This window comes from Hippoglossus stenolepis, chromosome 10 (genome assembly GCF_022539355.2).
Source record: "Hippoglossus stenolepis isolate QCI-W04-F060 chromosome 10, HSTE1.2, whole genome shotgun sequence".
In the NCBI taxonomy this organism is placed as follows: Eukaryota; Metazoa; Chordata; class Actinopteri; order Pleuronectiformes; family Pleuronectidae; genus Hippoglossus; species Hippoglossus stenolepis.
The window spans coordinates 7,012,649-7,036,528 of NC_061492.1; the positions used below are offsets into that span (position 1 = coordinate 7,012,649).

At 40.6% G+C, this 23,880-nt stretch overlaps 1 gene segment (V, D, J or C); it reads right to left on the reverse strand.

The window, feature by feature from the left end:
• LOC118116397 overlaps positions 1–9,865 on the reverse strand; it is an 86,923-nt gene extending 77,058 nt beyond the window's left edge. The window contains 1 exon segment of the V gene segment in view: positions 9,781–9,865. Within this exon segment, the coding sequence occupies positions 9,781–9,829 (49 nt within the window).
• Positions 9,866–23,880: the final 14,015 nt, after the last annotated feature.

Here is a 23,880-nt window from a genome sequence, read left to right on the forward strand (position 1 = left end):
GTCATCCGCATAGCAGTGAAATTTACCGAAGTGTGTCCTGATAATGTTTCCAGTGGAAGCATATATAATGAGAATAAATTAAACATACTGAGCCCGTGGAACACTGTGTTAACTTTGGTGCGCACAGATGACTCATCATTAATTTGCAATTTAATTGAATCGATCTGAAAATAAGATTTAAACCAGTTTAGGCTGTCTTTTAATGCTAATTAACTGTTCTACTTCTGTAATAAAAATGTGATGGTCAATTGTGTCGAATGGGCTGCACTAAGATCTAACAGAACGAGGACAGACACAAATCCCTGATCTTGAAGCTATTAGAAGGTCATTAGTGACTTGCCAAGGCTGTCTCTGTGCTGTGATTGGCTCTAAACCCGACTGAAAGTCTTCATATATATTACTTTCCTGGAGAAATCGCACAGCTGATTGGCTATAACTTTTTCAAGGATTTTAGACAGGAAGAGTGAGTGTTGATATCGGTCTGTAATTGGCTAAACCTCTGGATCTAGGGTGGGTTTTTTGGAGAAGGGTTTACTACAGCTATTTTAAAAGGACTGTGGTACGTATCCTGATGATAATGACAGATTGATTGTGTTCAGTAAATCTAACTAACAATTAGTGGCAGAATTTCTCAAGTGATTTTGTAGGAATTGGATCTATGATACAAGTTGTTGGTTTAAACAGGGGTATTCAACTAAAATTTAAAGAGGTCCAGTTAGAGAAAATTTTAAAGCAAAGGTCCAGAAGATCATAATGTCTAACTATTTAGTGTGATATATATTTAAGTAGCCTAGTAGTTGAATCAACATCTGCATGTACAAATACCTGACTGTCAAATCAAATGAATTCAGTACGATTCAAAACTTTTGACAATATTTATTGTCACGTAACATAGAACTGAATATATATGTATGATTGCAGATATGTATAATGTTTTCTTCATTAACTAAATAAAAGTAGGGCTGCATTTCAAAATCAGAGAAAATAAATAAAATGAAAAATTGTGCATGTTCAAATAAAGGGCTTAACTTCAGAAATAAATAAAGGAGAAAAAGCTTGAATTTCCTTTTCTGTTTCACATCTTGACTCAAAAGTCTCAACCAATTTTATAGATAATAAATCTCAACACATCTTAACAATTGAACAGTTTTAGAATCACTTTCTTCCCTCTTATATCCCACTTCACTTTTTCGCCTTTTCTTACCACTACCACTCACCGTAAGATTCACAAAAGCTGCGCCTGGTTACAAATAGAAGCGCCTCGTCAGGTTTTAAATCATAACCTTCTCTGTTTTGGCTGTAGGTCCGGGTCCATACGGGACGGCTTCTGGGTCCGGACTCAGACCGCGGTCCGCCTGTTAGTGACCCCTGGTTTAGAACATGAAACCTGGGGTCTATATATAAAGAATGACAGTCTATATAAAACATGTAGAATCTATAGACAATCTGCATGTCTTCATGTCTTTTCTTCAACTCATTATGACAGTCCAATGCTGTATTGTGCTACTTTTGAAACAAGAATAAATATTTCATGTTCTCATGTCATTTGTTTTTCACATTTCTATTTTTACTTTTCTAAAATAAAATATATCATCACCAACATCTGCTTCTGTTTCATTTTTTCTGCGGCAAAAGATATGAATGTAAATCTGTGTTTTACTTCTACTTAGACAGTAATTCTCTTGTGTGGATTCGGCATGAAACCATGTTTCTGACTTCTGAGTTGAACATTGAACAAAATGATGAAAATCACAAAAAGTATCACATTAGTAGTTTGTAGGACTTTCTCATAATTCTTATTGTCAATAAGCATAAGAAGTAAAAGTTTATAAATGTTCCGAGAAATTAAAGGAAATTACACATTTAGTATAAGAGTTAATTAGATATTCTGTTCCATCCATGTTCTGATGTGTGAGTGCTTAATGGTAATACACTTTGAATGTGTGATTATAATAATCATCATATCACTATTTGATGAAGTAACAGAATCTAAATGCACCAAAGTCGATAAATAAATATCTGGCAACAATTAGTCATCAAATGAAATTGATAAATAACCACAATTGTCACATTATTCTGGTTTTAAACTTGCAGGATGCTGGTTGTATGAGCTCAATATGTTTTATAATACACGTATATATTCTCTGTGTTTATTGTAGCTTTCTGTTAGAACCTAACTGCAGAGCAACTAGTTTGAGGCAGTAATTTTACGACACAGTCTGCTTACAATACTTGGCAACAAATATTTTATCATCAAAATTAAAAAAGTGCAGACCTGTGCATCCAAGTAAATTATAGTAATGTAATAAAGTTTAAGTTCAACCCCCCACCACCACCTCAGGCTCATCTTACACACATTTAGACGTTCTAGTCTTCAACTAAAAATCTAAAATGACAAAGTTGGTTCATGGGGATTTGTTTGGAGATTTCTGAACATTTAAAACTGTGAGTTTGTTTCAGTTGTGTTTAGCTTCATTGCCGCTCTGCTTGAAGACTTGTGTTGTGTTCACTGGACCAGTTATTCTCTGTGCAGCTGCAGCAGACCAGTTTCACTTCATTCAGACTGAGGGAGGTTTTTGTACGGCTCTAAATCACTGTGTGAACACTCCACTGCCATGATAACCGAGACAGTAATAATCTCCAACATCTTCAGCCTGAACACCTCTGATGGTTAAGGTGTAGCTAGAACCAGATCTACTGCCACTGAATCGAGAGGGAGTTCCTGAATTAAGAGTTGATGCTGAGTATATAAGAAGCTTGGGAGCCTGTCCAGGTTTCTGAAGGTACCAACTAAGGGAACCACCAATATCTGAACTCCCTGTGGTCTGATGTTCACAGTCCCTCCAAGACTAACAGACTTGACTGTGTCAGTCTGAGTCAGGAACGTTGGCTGCAGACTCTGAAATAAGAAATGAATGAAAGAGCATCAGAGGAAATAGTTTCAACAGCCTGTGGAGGAAAATAAAGAAAATACATTTCCACCACGTCAAAAAATCTCTCACCCTGACTCAGAAAACCAGCATGAGACTCAGAGTTACCGCCGAACATCATCCTGATGCAGTTTCGTGTGAGTGCGAAAACGGTCTAGACTCTGTGTGACTTAACTTGAGGAGCAGCGATGATAAAATTCATGCAAAATACATTTGAGTGCACCTGTCTTTATGAAACTGAGAGGAAGAGGTGAGGCTGAGTGAGAACATGTGGACATCACATGAAGGAACTTTCTACTTCTGTGTCTGACTTTGAAAGTTCTGGTCTGCACACATGGGAGAAGTTTGTCTTCAAGGCTTTTTACCAGAAAATCCCTTGAATGTGATTGTTGTTAATGGACTATTTCATCCCAAACCAAGAAATGTCTCAAAATCTAACCACGTGGTTTTGTTTCTCAACTAAATCCAACTGCGACTGAACACTGAAGCCAGGAAGCTGCTCTGGGAGTAACCTCCCCTCAGAAATATCCCTTCATGTCTATAAGTAGATGCACACTGCACCCTGCTGGCAGTTCACCATCATCAAATAACTCCATCATGGTGAGGCTGATTTTGTTTTCTGTCCTTGTCTAACTCATCACCATGTACATCAGTCATTTCATGCAGCCTGATATTAGGAAAGAAGTAAGTAAGTACGTGTCATCTGACCTCAGTGACCCCACACTGTAACGAATTGCTATAAGAAAACAGCCAAATTCTGACAGTAATATCTTGTTTTCCATTAAACGGCACTTCGTGCTAGAAACAATGCATTCTGGGAAATATTTACATAGCCATGTTTTCCTTAAAACATTGCAATATATCAAAATAGCATTGCATTCTGGGGTGATGTCAGAATCAACGTAGTAGAGAGGTCTCACAAAGCTGAATGTTACTATATTTGTAGAAGACGATGTTGAACACAAAGTCGTGATAACTCTGACCTTTTAGAGGATTATCCATCTGAATCCTGCATTTTATCATCAAGTTTTCGTGAGTTGGAAATAAACTTTATCTGCCTTGCATTTCTTGCTTACTTAAGGTTTTTATACAAACTTCAGACTGATTAGAACTGTAACTTAGCCAGCTTGCAGCACTCGCATGTGGTCCTTCAATCAGCCATGCAGTGACTCTGTGAGTACAGCAGTAAAGCTACTTTTTAAATTTCCTTATTATTTTGTAGATTCGCCAATACTAAAGGTACTTCAAAGTTAGTCTATTGTCTTTGTATGGTCAGTTGGTTTGCAGCTAGGAGCATTATTGTGAGTTTATCCTTCACATTTTCAACTCCACTACAGCTTTGATAATGTTATGATCTCATTGGGTATTAAAGTTGAACTAATAGTGTCATATTAGTATGTTATTTAGCTTGCTGAAGGAACCACTTTACAAAGACTTCAGATGGACCTGCCTCAATATTCTCACCACATTTTTTTGTCCGTGCTCTGCAGCAATCTCCAGTGGTATGCAAAGGACACTCAACCTACTTTGACTTCTAGTAATGCTTGGTATGTGTCTTAGAACATAACTTATATTGCATATCAGATTGTTTTTGCTATCTGTATTAATCATAAATAGCATGACTTTCTTCCCATTAGAGATGTTTGCAAAAGTCAAGATGCTTTTTTGAGATGACTCTGATTCATGTTTGTGTGAAAAGAGCCTGTGACAGTTGGATATTTGATGATCAGCCTTGAGATCACATGTGGGGCATCCACCAACCTTTGTGACAGGGCTTGCTGTTTCATGTGTTCACATCTTTAATGGGGAGCTGCCTGTACAAGGTCAAATTGTATGCCTATCTGACATTTTCTCTTTTTATTTACATTTTTGCACATTTATTTTCAACCCTAACTTCATAAACACTTGTAGAGATATCATATATAAAAGACTTTTACATCTATCCAACCTCTAATTCTCAGATTCATGTGTTTTGTAGATGCTTCTTTGAATTCAACTAAAGAGGAACAAGAGCCGTGGTGGGGGACTCGCCTCCAGAGGACAGGGAGAGTCATTCAGGAAGAACTATTAAGACCCAACAGGGAGAGGCCTCTCCAGTTATTTGTAATTTTTTCTTTCTTAATTTTGTACATGGAACTCTATTCTGCTCTCCTGTCCACTAAATATGCATTATTTACTTCAAAAATGTGGGTATGCTTATTTTTTATGTGCAATAAAAGTGAACATACTCACTTGGTAACATACCATACAATGGTATACCATTGTAGGATTTGGTCACTAAGCCAAAGGTTAATGTATATTATCAGTATCTGAGCAGACCCTATATCCTCCGCTTTATTTCACTCTGTTAGAAATTCGGGCTGTTTATTGGATGTATTTATCATGAATGTCACTTGATCTTCCGCAATCAAAATCTGCAGAGCTCCCACCGCCTGTGCTTCACACATGGCCTCAGAAACCATGTTCTAATGACAGTGTTTTCAGAGGACAATGTATCCTGCCACGCCAGGTTAATAAGCCCCTGTTTCTATAGAATGTTTGCTGCTGCATTTTATTTACCTTTTAATCATTCAGCATATAATGCTATTCAGAATATCACATCAAAATAGCGAACCAAGGTTTTGCAAAGAGGGAGTTTAGATTTATAGGAATTGACTGTCATCCATGCTGCTATTACATTCAATTACATTGTACGGTATTTGAGATTATGTTGAATTTCATTTAAAACAATAATGTACAGACTGATAATCGTATACTAAATATAAGAAATGAAGCACTATAGTGTTTTAGTATGTGATTGTTACTAAACTGTAAATTAAGTGTTGTAAGAAAATAAACTTTCGTAACCCTGCTGCCAGCAGTTTACTGTGAAATAATAGGTCACAGCAATGCCTCTGTAATTCAGTTGATTTAGTTTTTACGGTAATACACTGTAAAGTTGATTACAGTATGAGTACTGTAACAGTAAACTGCAGGCAACCCTGCTGCCAGCAGTTAACTGTTAATTTACATGACAATTGTTTACAGTGCAGGCCTCTGTTTTATTTAAGTATTCTCACCTCTGGAGAATATGGAGTATCAATCAGAATAAAATGTATTGCGAAGTTTACGATATCAGGCCTATTCGGTCACTTTGTGAAAAGATAAAGCTTCTAACATGTCAATTCCATTAAAACCGAGCAAACTGCATCTAAGCACAAAGATAAAACCATGTGAATAAAAAGAGCTGCAAAATGCATCATGAGGCCTAAAGAGACCTTAGTTAGATAGACTGTCTATATGAAGGTATAGACTGTCTGATTACTATATAATGATATATAAGGTCTATATAGATATAAATACAGACTATTGATTATCTAAATAATATATTTATCATATAATATCTATATATATAATATAATAATATATTATTAATATATTTATAAACACTATATAAACGGGATGACAGTCTATATAAAATATGTAGAATTTAAGACAATCAATACAAATATATGTGCAGTCTATATGTCTTTAAAAAGCGTTAATACAAAGATAGAGTACACAAGCAATATATATAAAGATGTATACAGCCTATGGAATGCACCTTGCTCTATGTAGGATTCTTGAGTATACTACAAATACATCATGAATTTACTCACTGCAAATACTGCACTTGAGAAAATTCATTTGTACAAACTAGAAATATTCTACTGAGACTCCTGTGGAAAATAAGAGAATAAGCAAAGCCTGAGGTGAAATGATATTTAAATATTACAACTGGTCATTGATTTGCAGTAATAAAGTGATGTAAGAGGAAAACAAACTTTTGAAGAGCTTCATCTTAGGTCTGAAAGTGTGTGATTGTGTATGTTGTGCTTGGTGAGGTTACTGTCAGTCTCTGTGTTCACTGGTCTGTGTCCCACTCTCTTCCTACAACAGCTCATGTCTCAAGGCCTGACTGAGGGTTTTGCACGATCAAATCACTGTGTGGACACATGCTCCACTTACTTGATGGAGGCTCTGACAGTAAAAACTGGGCTGCATCTTCACTCTGAACTCCACTGATGGTCAAAGAGAAGTCAGAGCTGCTTCCACTGCCATCAAACCGAGCTGTGTTCCTGGAATATAGAGTTGATGCATAGTATATAAGAAGCTAGAGCTATTCAGGTTTTTGGCTGGTACCAGGTCAAATAATTATTCCTATAAACACTGGGTTGGAGTTTTACAGGTCAGCGTGACAGTGGATCCTGGAGTAAATGTCACGACTGGAGGCTGAGTCAAGGTCACCTGGCCGCTGCATCCTGCACACAAACACAAATCATACATATTCAATTGCTGAGGTGAAGAGAGGAACAGGCAGCGCATCACGCCTGAAATGTTGCTGAGTGACTGAACCTGTGCTTGCAGCAGGCTAAAGGGCCCAGATGAGGAGGGTGATGAGAGTCATGGTGGTTGGGGTTTACTGACGGGTCTGGAGTCCTGCAGAGTTGGAGTCACAGACTATAAAAGCTTCTCAGTTCAGTGGAGGATCAGTTGACGATGCAAAGCCTCCTCTCTATGGAAATGATTCTGCTCTGAGCTGACTGAAGGTGACGCGGGGACACAAACCTAGAGCGTTGCTGTTTGGATTTCATACGAAATATGAAGAAGCAAAACTGAGGGTCGTCAGCATCTGATTCAAATTGTGTCACTTTCATTGATGGCCATGTGTATTTCATTCCTTGAACTAGAGTGAGTAGACGACAATAGAATTTAAAACTTCTCGTTTTAATTATTTTGAAGCATCCTGTTTGTTTTACAGTTTTGAAATGATGTCAAATCATTTTTCGAAATATTAATTCATGACAAAGTTAAATCAACTTTTGTCTCTCAATGTTCAGAAGTAACAAAAATGTTAACAAATATATATTTATTATTATTAAATCTTGATGAATTTCACACATTAGTCAATATAAATATTCAGTGTAAATTGTGTAGTTTATTCAGAACAAAGTGACTCTTCAGTGGACAGATCATGTTCACGGTGCAGGAGGTTTTGGTACGAGCACCTAATGAGTCTGTATCACTGTGGAACACTTTCGGTGGAGGAACCAACTCGACATTATTTGGTACAGATTTTTATTTTGTGTATTTATAACTTTATCAAACAATGAACAAGAATTTGGACTGTTCAGAGATTGGATCATTGATAATTTTGTTGAAATTTTATCAATCTAAGGTAATCTCATCCCGAGAGAAAGAAATGATAAATATTTATTGATCGTGAATTCGTTTATGTAGATTAAACATTTATAGAAAAAACTAAAACAAATGTTTCATCTATTTTCATGTACAATGATGATTTTTATTCACATGTTTAGAAATATTTAAAGTAGAATTTGCTCAAGCTTCAAACTAAATCATAAACTGTTTAAAAATGTTTAGTTTGAATTGATCAACATATTTTGGCACAAAAATCGATGTTGAACACAAAGTTTGTGACTTTATCAGTAGATGCAGCTCAGCTTTGTGTTCACGCCTATGGTGAAAAGGAAGTGAAAGAAACAGACGACAAAGTTTGAACTGTTTTCACACCATGTTTCAGCTCTGTGAGTTTAAACAGAAGAAAATCATCTCAGGGACGAGCTATTCACTGTCACACGCTGAGAAACAGACGGCGGAAGACGCCCTCACACCAATAATAATCATTACCAGTGAACCTTCTCAGCCACATTGACACTTGAACCCCGCGCTGATGGTCTGACACTGAATGAATGATGTTCAACAGTAGAAGTTCTTCTGTTTCATTTTATAACATACAAGAAATCACTCTGTACGGTCATTTTCCTTCATCCTCATCCCTTTGTCTTTTTCCCTCCAGTGGGTGTAGTGTCACCTGACCGGCCCTCCTCCAGTGAAGAGCCGCAGCAGGGCGGTGCCACTGTGGTGTGTGAAGCGGGGGCTTCCCTCAGCTCTGAGCTCTGGGCTGGAAGGTGGGGGCAGCAGCAGCCCACCAGGGTGTCTCTACAGCCCGGGGTCCTGGGAGGGGCGGCTACCACAGCTGGAGCAGCACCATGAGCCTCCTTGGTAGATCAGTGGAGGAAGGCGGGCTCAGTGAGCTGAGGCCAGTCTGACCGACAGAGTTCTGTCAAGCCAAACCCTGGACTCCTGGACCGCTGCTCGGAGTAGAGAGACGACCGGAGGAGTCATTGTGCTCTACTGTGGGTCCGCAGATTTACATGTGTTCTACTGCAGCTCTGCATGTCTTCATGTCTTTTCTTCAACTCATTATGACAGTCCACTGTATTGTGCTAATTTTTGAACAAGAATAATATTTCATGTTCCTGCTGCCATTTGTTTTCACATTTCTATTTTTACTTTACTTAAAATAAAATATATCATCACCAACATCTGTTTATTACTTTTTTCATAAAGATATTAATGTAAATCTGTGTTTTACTTCTACTTAGACAGTAATTTGTCTCGTGTGGATCTGCATGAAACCATGTTTTGACTTCTGAGTTGAACATTGAACAAAATGATGAAAATCACAAAGTATCACGTTAGTAGTTTGTAGACTCTTCTCTATAATTCATATTATTGTCACTATGATGGTACAAAGTTTATAATAGAAACTCTGAGAAATTAAAGTAAATTACACATTTAGCATAAGAGTTAATTAGATATTCGGTTCCATCCATGTTCTGATGTAGTAATAAAGTTTAAGTCCCTCCAAGACTAACAGACTTGACTGTGTCAGTCTGAGTCAGAAAATTGTTGGCTGCAGACTTTGAAATAAGAAATGAATGAAAGAGCATCAGAGGAAATAGTTTCAACATCATGTGGAGGAAAATAAAGAAAACACATTTCCACCACGTTCAAAATCTCTCACCCTGACTCAGAAAAACCAGCATGACACTCAGAGTTACTGTCAACATCATCCTGATGCAGTTTCCTGTGTGAGTGCGTGAAAACGGTTCAGACTCTGTGTGACTTTAACTCTGAGGAGCAGCGATGCATAAAATTCATGCAAAATACATTTGAGTGCACCTGTCTTTATGAAACTGAGAGGAAGAGGTGACGCTGAGTGAGAACATGTGGACATCACATGAAGGAACTTTCACTTCTGTGTCTGACTTTGAAAAGTTCTGGTCTGCACACATGGGAGAAGTTTGTCTTCGAGGCTTTTTACCAGAAAACCTTTGAATGTGATTGTTGTTAATGGACTATTTCATCCCAAACCAAGAAATGTATCAAAATCTAACCACGTGATTTTGTTTCCTCAACTAAATCCAACTGCGACTGAACACTGAAGCCAGGAAGCTGCTCTGGGAGTTACTCTCTCCCTCAGAAATATCCCTTCATGTTTATAAGTAGATGCACACTGCCCTCTGCTGGCAGTTCACCATCATCAATAACTCCATCATGGTGTGAGGCTGATTTTGTTTTACATTACATTTCATTTAGCTGACGCTTTTATCCAAAGTGACTTACAATAAGTGCATTCAACCATGAGGGTACAAACCCAGAACAACAAGAATCAAGAAAGTAGAATTTCTTCAAGAAAGTCAAACTACAAAGTGCTATAATTAAGTGCCATTTAAGTGCTGCTAATGTGTTAGTTTAAACTTTTATTCAAGGTATTGTAGGAAGAGGTGTGTTTTTAGTTTGCGAAGGAAGATGTATAGACTTTCTGTCCTGATGTCAATGGGGAGCTCATTCCACCATTTAGGAGCCAGGACAGCAAACAGTCGTGATTTTGTTGAGTGTTTAGCTCGCAGTGAGGGAGCAACAAGCCGATTGGCAGATGCAGAGCGGAGTGAACGGGCTGGGGTGTAACGTTTGACCATGTCCTGGATGTAGACTGGACCCGATCCGTTCGCAGCACGGTACGCAAGTACTAATGTTTTGAAACGGACGCGGGCAGCCACTGGTAACCAGTGAAGGGAGCGGAGGAGCGGAGTAGTGTGAGTGAATTTAGGTTAAAGACCAGTCGAGCTGCTGCATTCTGGATGAGCTGCAGAGGTCGGATGGCACTAGCAGGTAGACCTGCCAGGAGGGAGTTGCTATAGTCTAGGGGTGAGATGACCAGAGCCTGGACCAGAACCTGCGCCGCCTTCTGAGTGAGAAGGGGACGTGTTCTCCTGATGTTGTGCAGCATGTATCTACAGGAACGTGTTGTTGCAGTAATGTTGGCCGTAAGGGAGAGTTGACTGTCGAGTGTCACACCCAGGTTCATAGCAGTCTGGGTGGGGGCTAACACGGAGTTGTCTGTCAAGTTTCTGTCCTTGTTCAACCTTTTCATCACCATGTACATCAGTCATTTCATGCAGCTCTGATATTAGGGAAAGAAGTAAGTAAGTACGCGTCATCTGACCTCAGTGACCCCAGGCCTCTGTTTTATTTAAGTATTCTCACCCTCTGAGAATACTCTGAGTATCAATCAGACTAAATATGACAGTGAAGTTTACGAGTATCAGGCTCATTCGATTACTCTGTGAAAAAAATAGACAGTCTGATTACTATATAATGATATATAAGGTCAATATAGATGTAAATACAGTCTATTGACTGTCTAAGGAATATATTTATCATATAATAGCTATATATATAATATAATATGTTATTAATATATTTATAAATCAATCAATCAATCAATCAAATTTTATTTGTATAGCCCATATTCACAAATCACAGTTTGTCTCATAGGGCTTTAACAGAGTGTGACATCCTCTGCCCTTAACCCTCAACAAGAGTAAGGAAAAACTACTAAAAAACCCTTTTAACAGGGTAAAGAAGGTAGAAACCTCAGAGAGAGCCACATGTGAGGGATCCCTCTCCCAGGACGGACAGAAGTGCAATAGATGTCAAGTGTAAAGGAGAACATCATCAAGATAAAGGGTTTAGCAGCATTGATAAGGGTAAACATTTTGAAGCATAACTGAAGGTCAATGAATTGACGGATTATTGTCAGTAATGGTCGAGTATCTGAGGAGAAATACTATATATCAAGCAGTCCTGCTGCAATCATAGTCTATGGTCAGCTGCCACCACGATCATGATCCACCATCAAGATCGGATGCCACTATAGTCCACAGTCATTGTCCACTGCCGCCATTAGGATCCATCATCAGCTGCCACCTCGATCGTGGTCCACCACCATTATCAGATGCCAACACGATAAAGGATCCGCCATTATTATCACGATCAGCCAGCACGATACAGAATCCGCTATACTGGATCCACCATTACGATCTCTGATACGCGATCCACAGATCATAATCCACGATGTGGCCACAGCTGCGGCCCTGGATCTGCGGACGATAAGGCAAAGGGACTCCGGGGAAGAAGTCAAGTCAGTAACATGTATTGATGAGATATGAATTTCTTTGATGTGATAACGATTGAGAAGAGGAAGGAGAAGCTGGAAAGTGAAGCTCCGAGTGTCATGTGTCCCCGACCTTCTAGACCTATAGCAGCATAACTAAGAGCAGGTCTAAGACAAGCCTGTACCAGCTCTAACTATAAGCTTTATCAAAAAGTAAGGTTTTAAGCCTACTCTTAAACGTACAGATGGTGTCTGCCTCCCGAACTGAAAGTGGGAGATGATTCCATAGGAGAGGGGCTTGATAGCTGAAAGCTCTGGCTCCTTCTCTACTTTTAGAGACTTTAGGGTCGACAAGTAAGCCTGAATTCTGGGAGCGCAGTGCTCTAGTGGGTTGATAAGGTACTATCAGCTCTTTGAGGTATAATGGTGCCATATTATTAAGGGCCTTGAAGGTGAGGAGGAGAATTTTAAATTCTATTCTAGATTTAACCGGAAGCCAGTGTAGCGAAGCTACGGAGGAGAGGTAAACGTGCCGGTTCGCTTGTGCGTCTCCGCCGGCGGGGACTTCGCACACCGCTACCAGGTATATTCCTCTCCAACGTGCGTTCACTGTGCAACAAGCTGGACGAACTCCAGCTACTAGTTGGTAAGAACAGAGACTTCTCCTCATCTTCCGTCCTGTGCTTCACGGAGACATGGCTGTGTGGATCGATACCGGACTCTGCGCTGCAGTTGGCTGGCTTCCAACTTTTCAGAGCGGACCGCCACACGGAACTTTCCGGCAAGACGAAAGGTGGAGGAATCTGCTTCTACACTAACTGCGGCTGGTGCAATGATGTGACAGTGATTCAACAGCACTGTTCTCCTGATCTGGAATATTTTTTTATCAAATGCAAACCCTTCTACTCCCCCGTGAGTTCGTTTCATTCATTCTGGTCGGTGTTTACATTCCACCGCAGGCCAACGTCAAGAGGCACAACGCATGCTCGCCGACCAGATACTGTGTGGAACGGACTAACCGGACTCCTTAGTTATTGTCCTCGGCGACTTTAACAAAGGAAATCTCACCCGCATGAACTCCCAAATATAAACAATTTATTAAATGTCCGACCAGAGAGAAGACATTCTGGATCACTGTTACACCACAGTAAGCAGTGCCTACCACGCCGTACCCCGGGCTGCACTGGGACTCTCGGACCACGTCATGGTCCATTTGATTCCTGCATACAGGCAGAAACTAAAACTCTGCAAACCTGTTGTGAGGACTTCAAAGCAGTGGACCAGTGAAGCTGTGGAGGATCTTCAGGCGTGCTTGGACTGTACAGATTGGGAGGTTTTCAGGACTGCTACAAACAGTCTGGACGAGTACACAGAGGCTGTGACTTCTTATATCAGCTTCTGTGAGGACAGCTGTGTTCCATCACGCACCAGGGTGTGTTACAACAATGACAAACCCTGGTTCACAGCCAAACTCAAAAAGTCAAGGTTGGAGAAGGAAGAGGCGTTCAGGAGTGGGGACAGAGTCAGGTTTATAGAGTCGAAATACAGGTTTAGCAAGGAGGTGAGAGAAGCTAAACGTCTGTACTCTGAGAAACTCCAACACCAGTTCTCAGCCAATGACTCTGCCTCTGTCTGGAAAGGGCTTAGGCAGATTACAAATTGTAAGCCTAGAACCCCCCACTCCACTAACGACCCTCGCCTGGCCAACGACTTGAATGAGTTTTACTGTCGCTTTGAAAGACAATGGGACAGTCCTGACACCATCCCCCGTGACACCACCCTCCAGCCCATCAACTGCATCTCCCCCACCATAGCAAAAGGCCTGTGCCTTTCCACAACTGCCCACCTCAGAGCCCCCTCCCTCCTCCCCTATCACAGTGACGACTCTCTCCATCCTGGAGAGGGACGTCAACAGACTCTTCAGGAGACAGAACCCCCGCAAAGCAGCCGGGCCAGACTCTGTCTCTCCATCAATCCTGAAGCACTGTGCTGATCAGCTGTCTCCGGTGTTCACAGCCATTTTTAACACCTCACTGGAGACATGCCACGTACCAGCCTGCTTCAAGACCTCCACCATCATCCCTGTCCCCAAAAAAACTAAGATCACTGGACTCAATGACTACAGACCCGTCGCCCTGACCTCTGTGGTGATGAAGGCATTTGAGCGCCTTGTGCTGCTCCACCTCAAAGCCATCACTGACCCTCTCCTGGACCCCCTGCAGTTTGCCTACAGAGCCAACAGGTCTGTAGACGATACAGTAAACATGGCCCTTCACTTCATCCTCCAGCACCTGGACTCCTCAGGAACCTACGCCAGGATCCTGTTTGTGGACTTCAGCTCTGCCTTCAACACCATCATTCCGGCTCTGCTACAGGACAAGCTCTCCCAGCTGAGTGTGCCTGACTCCACCTGCAGGTGGATCACAGACTTCCTGTCTGACAGGAGGCAACACGTGAGGCTGGGGAAGCATGTCTCTGATTCCAGGACCATAAGCACCGGTTCCCCTCAAGGCTGTGTTCTTTCCCCTCTACTCTTCTCCCTGTACACCAACAGCTGCACCTCCAGTCATCAGTCCGTCAAACTCCTTAAGTTGGCAGACACCATCCTCATTGGGCCATCTCTGCTGGGGACGAGTCCGCCTACAGGTGGGAGATTGACCATCTGGTGACCTGGTGTGGTCAGAACAACCTGGAGCTCAATGCTCTGAAAACAGTGGAGATGGTTGTAGACTTCAGAAAGAACCCAGCCCCACCCACCCCCATCACCCTGAGAGACTCCCCAGTCGACACTGCGGAGTCCTTCCGCTTCCTGGGCACCATCATCTCCCAGGACCTCAAGTGGGAGCTGAACATCAGCTCCCTCACCAAAAGCTCAACAGAGGATGTACTTCCTGCGGCAGCTGAAGAAGTTCAACCTGCCAAAGACAATGATGGTGCACTTCTACACCTGCATCATCGAGTCCATCCTCACCTCCTCCATCACCATCTGGTACGCTGCTGCCACTGCCAATGACAAAGGCAGACTGCAGCGTATCATCCGTTCTGCTGAGAAGGTGATTGGCTGCAATCTGCCATCTCTACAGGACCTGTTTGCCTCTCGGACCCTGAGGCGGGCAGGTAAGATTGTGGCCGATCCTTCCCACCCGGGTCACAAACTCTTTGAGGTACTTCCTCCGGCAGGAGGCTGCGGTCCATCAGGACCAAACCTCACGCCACAAGACCAGCTTCTTCCGGCTGCAGTTGGTCTTATCAACAAGGCCAGGACCCCACCTGACTTGGACCCTTAACCCGCCCCCACGCCTCAAGTCTGTGTTACATTAACACACATTAAACATTAAACTGCACATTGCACATTCTCATTGCACTCCTGTTTTGCATTTTGCATTTACTTTATTTTATACATTTTTTTTTTTCTATATATATCTTTTTATTTTATATTTGTTTGTTTTTTTCATGTGTAAAAAAGTAGTACTTACTGTGTTTTTATGTTTTATGTTTTATGTTCCTTGTATGCACCTATACCAAGGCAAATTCCAGGTAGGTGTAAACCTACTTGGCAATAAATACTTCTGATTCTGATTCTGATTCTGAATACTGGAGAAATGTGGTCTCTTTTCTTTGTTCTTGTCAGGACACGTGCTGCGGCATTTTGGACAAGCTGCAGAGTCTTTAACGACTTACTGCTGGAGCCTGATAATAAGGAATTACAATAATCAAGTCTGGATGTAACAAAAGCGTGGACTAGTTTTTCTGCATCTTTTTGAGAAAGGACATGTCTGATTTTTGAGATATTACGTGGAAGTGGAAAAAGGCGGTCCTAGAAATTTGTTTTAAGTGTGAATTAAAGGACAAATCAGGATCGAAGATCACTCCCAAGTTCCTGACTGTTTCATTGGAAGCAAGGGCAATGTCGTCTAGCGCAGCTATATCATTAGATAATGTATCTCTAAGGTGTTTAGGGCCAAGTATTAGAACCTCTGTTTTATCTGAGTTTAATAAGAGAAAATTGCGGGTCATCCAGGTTTTTATGTCCTTGAGACATGCTTGGAGTTTAGTTAATTGATTACATTGTTCAGGTTTTATTGACAAGTATAACTGGCTGTCATCCGCATAGCAGTGGAAATTTACCGAGTGTGTCCTGATAATGTTTCCTAGTGGAAGCATATATAATGAGAATAAAATTGGGCCGAGCACAGAGCCCTGTGGAACACCGTGCTTCACTTTGGTGCGCACAGATGACTCATCATTAATTTGCACAAATTGGAATCGATCTGAAAAATAAGATTTAAACCAGTTTAGGGCGGTTCCTTTAATGCTAATTAACTGTTCTAGCCTCTGTAATAAAATGTGATGGTCAATTGTGTCGAATGCTGCACTGAGATCTAACAGAACGAGGACAGACACAAATCCCTGATCTGAAGCTATTAGAAGGTCATTAGTGACTTTTTGCCAAGGCTGTCTCTGTGCTGTGATTGGCTCTAAACCCCGACTGAAAGTCTTCATATATATTACTTTCCTGGAGAAACTCGCACAGCTGATTGGCTATAACTTTTTCAAGGATTTTAGACAGGAAGAGGAGGTTGGATATTGGTCTGTAATTGGCTAAAACCTCTGGATCTAGGGTGGGTTTTTTGAGAAGGGGTTTGATTCCAGCTGTTTTAAAGGACTGTGGTACGTATCCTGATGATAATGACAGATTGATTGTGTTCAGTAACGAACTATCAATTAGAATTTCTTTAAGTGATTTTGTAGGAATTGGATCTAAGATACAAGTTGTTGGTTTAAAACAGGGGTATTCAAATAAAATTTAAAGAGGTCCAGTTAGAGAAAATTTCTTGAAGCAAAGGTCCAGAAGATCATAATGTCTAACTATTTAGTGTGATATATATTTAAGTAGCCGAGTAGTTGAATCAACATCTGCATGTAATAAATACCTGACTGTCAAATCAAATGAATTCAGTACGATTCAAAAACTTTTTGACAATATTTATTGTCACGTAACATAGAACTGAACATATATGTATGATTGCAGATATGTATAATGTTCTCTCATTAACTAAATAAAAGTAGGGCTGCATTTCAAAATCAGAGAAAATAAATAAAATGTGAAAATTGTGCATGTTCAAATAAAGGGCTTAACTTCAGAAAAATTAAATAAAGGGAGAAAAAGTTTGAATTTCCCTTTTTCTGTTTCACATCTTGACTCAAAAGTCTCAACCAATTTTATAGATAATAAATCTCAACACATCTTAACAATTGAACAGTTTTAGAATCACTTTCTTCCCCTCTTATATCCCACTCCCCCACTTTTTTCGTCTTTTTCTACCACTACCACTACCGTAAAGACTACAAAAGCTGCGCCGGTTACAAATAGAAGCGCCCCGTCAGGTTTTAAATCATAACCTTCTGTTTTGGCTGTAGGTCCGGGTCCATACGGGACGGCTTCTGGGTCCGGACTCAGACCGCGGTCCGCCTGTTAGTGACCCCTGGTTTAGAACATGAAACCTGGGGTCTATATATAAAGAATGACAGTCTATATAAAACATGTAGAATCTATAGACAATACATATGTTAATAATCTTTCTTCCAGCTTCATTATACAGTCCAATGCTGTATTGTGCTGCCTTTTTAAGCAAAAATAAATGTTCATATTCTCATGTCATTTGTTTTTCCACATTTCTAATTATACTTTCTAAAATAAATATATCATCCATAACTGTCTACTTCATTTCATTTTCTGAAACCAAAATATGAATGTAAATCTGTGTTTTACTTCTGCTTAGACAGTAATTTCTCTTGTGTGGATCTGCATAGAAAACCATGTTTCTGACTTTGATTGGTACATTAAAGACAAAATGATGAAAATCACAAAAATATCACGTTAGTAATTTGTGGGACTTTCCCTCATAATTCTTATTATTGTCAATAAGTGACAGAAGTAAAGTTTATAATGAAACCTGAGAAATTAGGGAAGTACCTGTTACAGCATAAGTTAATTTAGATTATTCTGTTCCATCATGTTCTGATGTGTGATTACTTAATGGTGTACACACTTTTGAATGTGGCAATTATAATAATCATCCTTATCACTATTTGATGAAGTGTAACGAATCTAAATGACATTTAAAGTCGATAGAAACAAATATCTGGCATTGTCATCGGAAGCGTGAGTGATGCGTAGCCACAATTATTCAATTATTCTGGTTTAAGCTTGCAGGATATTACTGGTTGTATAGGCTCAATATGTTTATAATACATCGTATATATTCTCTGTGTTTGTAGTTTTCTGTTAGAACTCATTCTGTAGACAACTAGTTGAGGCAGGTTTCTGTTCAAACTCCAGTTCTTTCCCACCGTCTGCTCAGCTTGGTCAGCTGCTGGCGTTCACTGCTCCTCAAGAAGTCTTATGAAACCTCATTTGTGGGGACTCAGAGGGTGGTTCAGGGACTTTAGTTACTGTCGGGCAAAGGGACTACCAAGAACCTACATTCTAGCCAAACACCCCCTGAGCACATTTAGTGATTAGTCACTAACTCAAAATCTAAAATGACAAAGTTTGGTTGCATGGGAGCTTTGTTTGGAGATTTCTGAACATTTAAGCTTCATGAAAGGATTCGTTTCATTGTGTTTAACTACATTTGCAGCTCTTATAGCGAGAACTTGTTGTGTTCCACTGGACCAATTGACTATACTGTTACGCTACAACGACAGTTCCATAATCCAAACTTGGAAGGGTTTTTGTGTAACAAATAACTGTGTGGATATGAACTGCTATGAGCCCGAACAGTAATAATCTCAACATCTTCGCCTGGGCTCCACGCTGATGGTTTGAGGTGAAGCTGGGAACCCGACCACTGCTGAATCAGAGGAGTTCCTGAATATGAAGTTGATACTAAGTATATAAGGCATAGGGGCCTGTCCCAGTTTCTGCTGTTCAGGACAAATAGTATTTATATATAGGGTTAGTTTCCTGGTCAGTGTGACAGTGGGTCCTGGGTAAATGTCTGGAGCTGGAGGCTGAAGTCTGATCGTCTGGCCTTGCATCCACTCACACTGAAACTTCCTAAAATCCTTACATTAATCAGCGGAGTGAAAGAAGAGAGAGTGAACTGGCGCATCACGTCTGAAATGTTGCTAGTGGCTGAACCTGTAATATGAAGCTGCGGCAGGCAAGCGTCCAGATGAGGGAGGGTAAGAGTCATGGTGGTTGTATTAAAACTAGCCAGGTCTAGTCCTGCTGGGGATTGGAAGTCCACTGGGGCCACAAAGCTTCTCTCAGTTCAGTGGAGGATCAGCTGACGATACAAAACTACTCCTCTGTAAATAATTCCTCCTGCTCTGAAATAGGACTGGGCGCGTGGGACACAAACTCAGGAGCGTTGCTGACTGAATTTACACTAAATGGCAGAAGCAGAATTGAGGTCGTCAGCATCTAGTTCAAAATTGTGTCACCCTCATTGAGATACAAATAATGTTAAACTCATTCCTTGGTGCATTCATTAGACATGCAATAGAATTCAAAAACATTTGTGCAAGTTCTTTTCAAGCATCCTGTTTGTTTTGGCTCAAATTGTCTCAAACTATTTTTTAAATATTGGTATGACAAAAGTTAAATCAACAATCTCAATGTTAGAAGTAACAAGCATTGTTCAAAATATTTATTTTTATTTTAAATCTTGATGAAGGCTAAACACATTAACTCAATATAAATGTTGATGTAGTGTGGTTATCAGAAACAAAAGTGACTCCCAGTGAATAGTTTAATTCTAGAAGAGTTTTTGTCTGTTTGTGGTCTGTATCACTGTGCGTTCCCTTTGGTGGAAGACAACTCATTGACTGTAAGTACCGGAAAATTTTGCTGTGCATTTATAACTTTTATCAAATAATGAACAAGAATTTGATCAAGTTCACAAAGAATTGACTAGCTGATAATTTTGTTAATTATGTCAATCACAAGGTAATCTCAAATCCTGAAAAAGAAATGCAGATAAATATTTATTTCATTCATGAGCATCCCTAACAATTGTTCCATCTATTTTCATTCAAATATCAAAGATTGTTATTCACATATTTAAAACATAAACACTAAGTAAAATTTATAAGAAAGCTTCAAGCTAAATCTGTATTTAAAAATGTTTGATTTAAATTAGTCAAACATATTTTGCTTTAAAAATCAGATGTTGTTTGAACACCAAACAGGATTTGTCAGGTAGATACTAGCTCAGCACATTATTCCGCACCATGTGAGTGAAAGTGAAAAAGACAAGCGACAAGGTTTGAACTGTTTTCCACACCCAGTGTTTCAGCTCTGTGAGTTTCAAACAGAAAAATCATCTCCAGGACGATTATTCACTGTCACACGTTGAGAAACAGGCGATGAAGGCGTCCTCAATAATCATCAATAATCATTATCAGTGAACCTTCTCAGCCACATTGACACTTGAACCCTGCCTGACTGATGGTCTGACACCTGAGTGAATGATGTTCCAACAGTAGAAAGTTCTTCTGTTTCATTTTTATAACATACAAGAAATCTTACAATACGTCGTGCTCCTTCATCTCATCACTTTGTGCTCTCCCTCTCTCTCCTCCAGTGGGTTGTGGTGCAAGCCCCACCTGACACGTCTCCCCCTCAGTGAAGCTGCAGCAGGGCAGTGCCACTCTGGTGTGTCTGGCGGGGGCTTCCCTCAGCCTAGAGCCTGGGCTGCAGAAGGTGGGGGGCAACAGCAGCTCCTCGGGAGTGTCTCACAGCCCGGGGTCCTGGGGGAGGCGGCCACTACAGCTACGGGCAGCACTGTGAACCTCCCTGCAGTCAGTGGAGGAGCGAGGCTCAGTCAGCCTCTTGAACCAGTCTGACAGGACAGAGCCCTGTCGCTCAGAGAGACAGGAGAAACGGATCGACTTGCTTTCAACACGGAGTAGAGATAACAGCGCTTCTGTCGACATGATGCTGATTCTTTTGTTGAGCTGCACATCTCTCTCTCAGCTTTCTGCTGGGTTTTAATGTCCATATTTGCCTTCTAGTATTGATCATCTGCATGATGCTTTATCTTCATTGATTTTAAGTAAGCTACTTTAAAATGAATTCATTCTAATTTAAGCTGCTCTACTCATTCATCAAAATATCATAACAATCATTGTCTATTGAATAAAACCTTTGTGTGTCTGTGCATCATTGTCTTTATTTTTAGCCTACTGTTTACACTTTGCAAAACTTTAGTCTTGATCATTGCAGTGTCGAACAGTGCGGGGAGGATAGTTTCAGTTGTGTCCCTTCTCTGCACGTCAGTAGAGGGATACTACATATAAACATTAAAGCATTTTATTTCAAAATCTATAACGTAACCTGGAGCTTTTTGTTTGGACTGATATACGGTGCCAGGTTCGGTCAGTAACTGAAACAGAACTGAATGAGGAAATAACTTAGTGTGTGGGTTTGTTTCAGTTGTGTTTCTTTGAATCCTTTGCCCGAAGGAGCTTGTATTTGTATTCACTAGACCAGTTATTCTCTGTGCAGCTACTGTAGACCAGTTTCCCTTCGGTCAGACTGAGAGGAGGTTTATGCGGCCTCACCAAATGCTGTGTGGTACATGGCTGCTATGTAAACCGAGACGGTAATAATCTCCAGCATCACCGGCCTGAACACCTCGATATGACAGAGTGTAGCTAGAACCAGATTGACTGCCATAGATCGGGAGAGTTCTGAATTAAGTTGATACTTTCGGAGTAAAATAGAAGCTTGAAGACCTGTCCAGTTTGAGGTACTGCTTGGGTTCTGGCACCAATGTCTGAACTGCCTGTGCTCTCCAGTGATTTTGGTCTCGAGACTTCTTTGTGAGCTTGAGCTGAATCGGTCTGGAATAAGAAAAATTGTTGGCTGCAGACTCTGGAAATAAGAGAAATGAAATGAAAAAAGGCATCAGAAAATAAGTTCAGCAGCTGTGGAAGATAAGAAAAACTGACTCACCACGTTCAAAATCTCTCCCACCTGACCTAAAAAAAACCAGCATGACACTCAGAGTTACTGTCAACATCATCTGATGCAGTTTCCTGTGTGTGAAGTGCGTAATGATTGAACTCTGTGACTGCTCTGAGGAGCAGCTGATGCATAGAATTCATGCAAAAAATACATTTGAGTGCACCTGTCTTTATGAAACTGAGAGGAAGAGGTGTGAGTGGCGCAATGGACATCACATGAAGGAACTTTCACTTCTGTGTCTGACTTTGAGATTCTGGGTCTGCACGCATGAGAGTTGTCTTCAAGGCTTTTGCAAATATTGAATGTGATTTGTTAATGGGCCTGTTCTAAATGCAAACCAAGAAAAATGTGTCAAAATCCCTAACCACGTGATTTTATTCTCAACTAAATCCTTAGCTGTGACTGAACACTGGAAGAAATAGGGAAGCTTTATCTGGGAGATGCTCTCCTCCAGAAATGTCCTTCATGTCTATAGTAAGTGCACACTGCACTCTGCAGCGGTTCACCATCATCAATAACCATCATGGGTGTGAGAAACTGATTTTGTTTTGTTACATTTTCATTTTAGTAACTTTTGCTCCAAAGCAACCCAATAAGTGCATTCAACCTTGGGTACAAACACAGAACAACAAAGAATCAAGAAAAGTAGAATTTCTTCAAAAGCCAAACTTTACAAAGAAAGTGCTATAATTAAGTGCCATTTAAGTGCCTGCACTATGTATTTAGTTTAAGTTTGCCTTGATGTAGTCAGAAGGAGTGTATTTGTTAGTTCACCAGTGGAAGAATATTGTAGACTGTCTGTGTGTGTCACAGTGTGTGAGCTCATTCCCACCATTGCAGAAGAGCCTGGACAGCGAAGCGGTCGTGAAATTTTTTGTTAGTGTTTAGCCATGATGAGAAGAGAGGAGGCAACAAGCATTGGCAGGAGTGCAGAGGCGGGGTGGCAGGCACCAGGAGTGCTAACGTTTCAATATGTCCTGGATATGGAAAGCTGGACGATGTCGTTGCAACCGCGATTGCTCAAGTACTAATATTTTTAGCAGGGCGGGCAGTCACTGGTAACCAGTGAAGGAGAAATGGAAATTAGTGTAAAAGTGAATTTAAGGTTAAAGACCGGTCAGGCTGCTGCATTCTGGATGACTGCGGGGTCGGATGCTGGCAGTAGACTCCTGCCGGGAGGGGAGTTCTGTGGTCTCAGGAGTAGTGGTGACCTGGACCCAGAACCTGCGCACTTGCTTCACAATTTGAAGAGGGCGTGTTCTCCCTGATGTTATTCACAGCATGTATCTGAGAAACGTGTTATTTTGCAGTAATGTTGGCAAGTAGGAAGTTGACTGTAGTGTCACACCCAAGGTTCAATGCATCTAGGTGAAGACTGCTCCTGAGTTATCTGTCAAGTTTCTGTCATGTTCAACCTTTCATCACCATGCCCATCTGGTCATTTCATAGCTCTGATATCAGGGGAGAAAACCAGAAATGAAATCGCGTCATCACGACCTCCAGTGTTAAGACGCCGGTTTTTATTAGAGTATTCTCGGCCTCGAGGGTACTCTGAGTATCAATCAGATAATCTTATTGTGAAAATTTTGAAAGATATCAAACTCATTCGATTACTTTGTAAATAAACAAAGTTTATTTATCAGATTCCATTAAACAGAACAAACTAAATACCTTTAATAGATAAA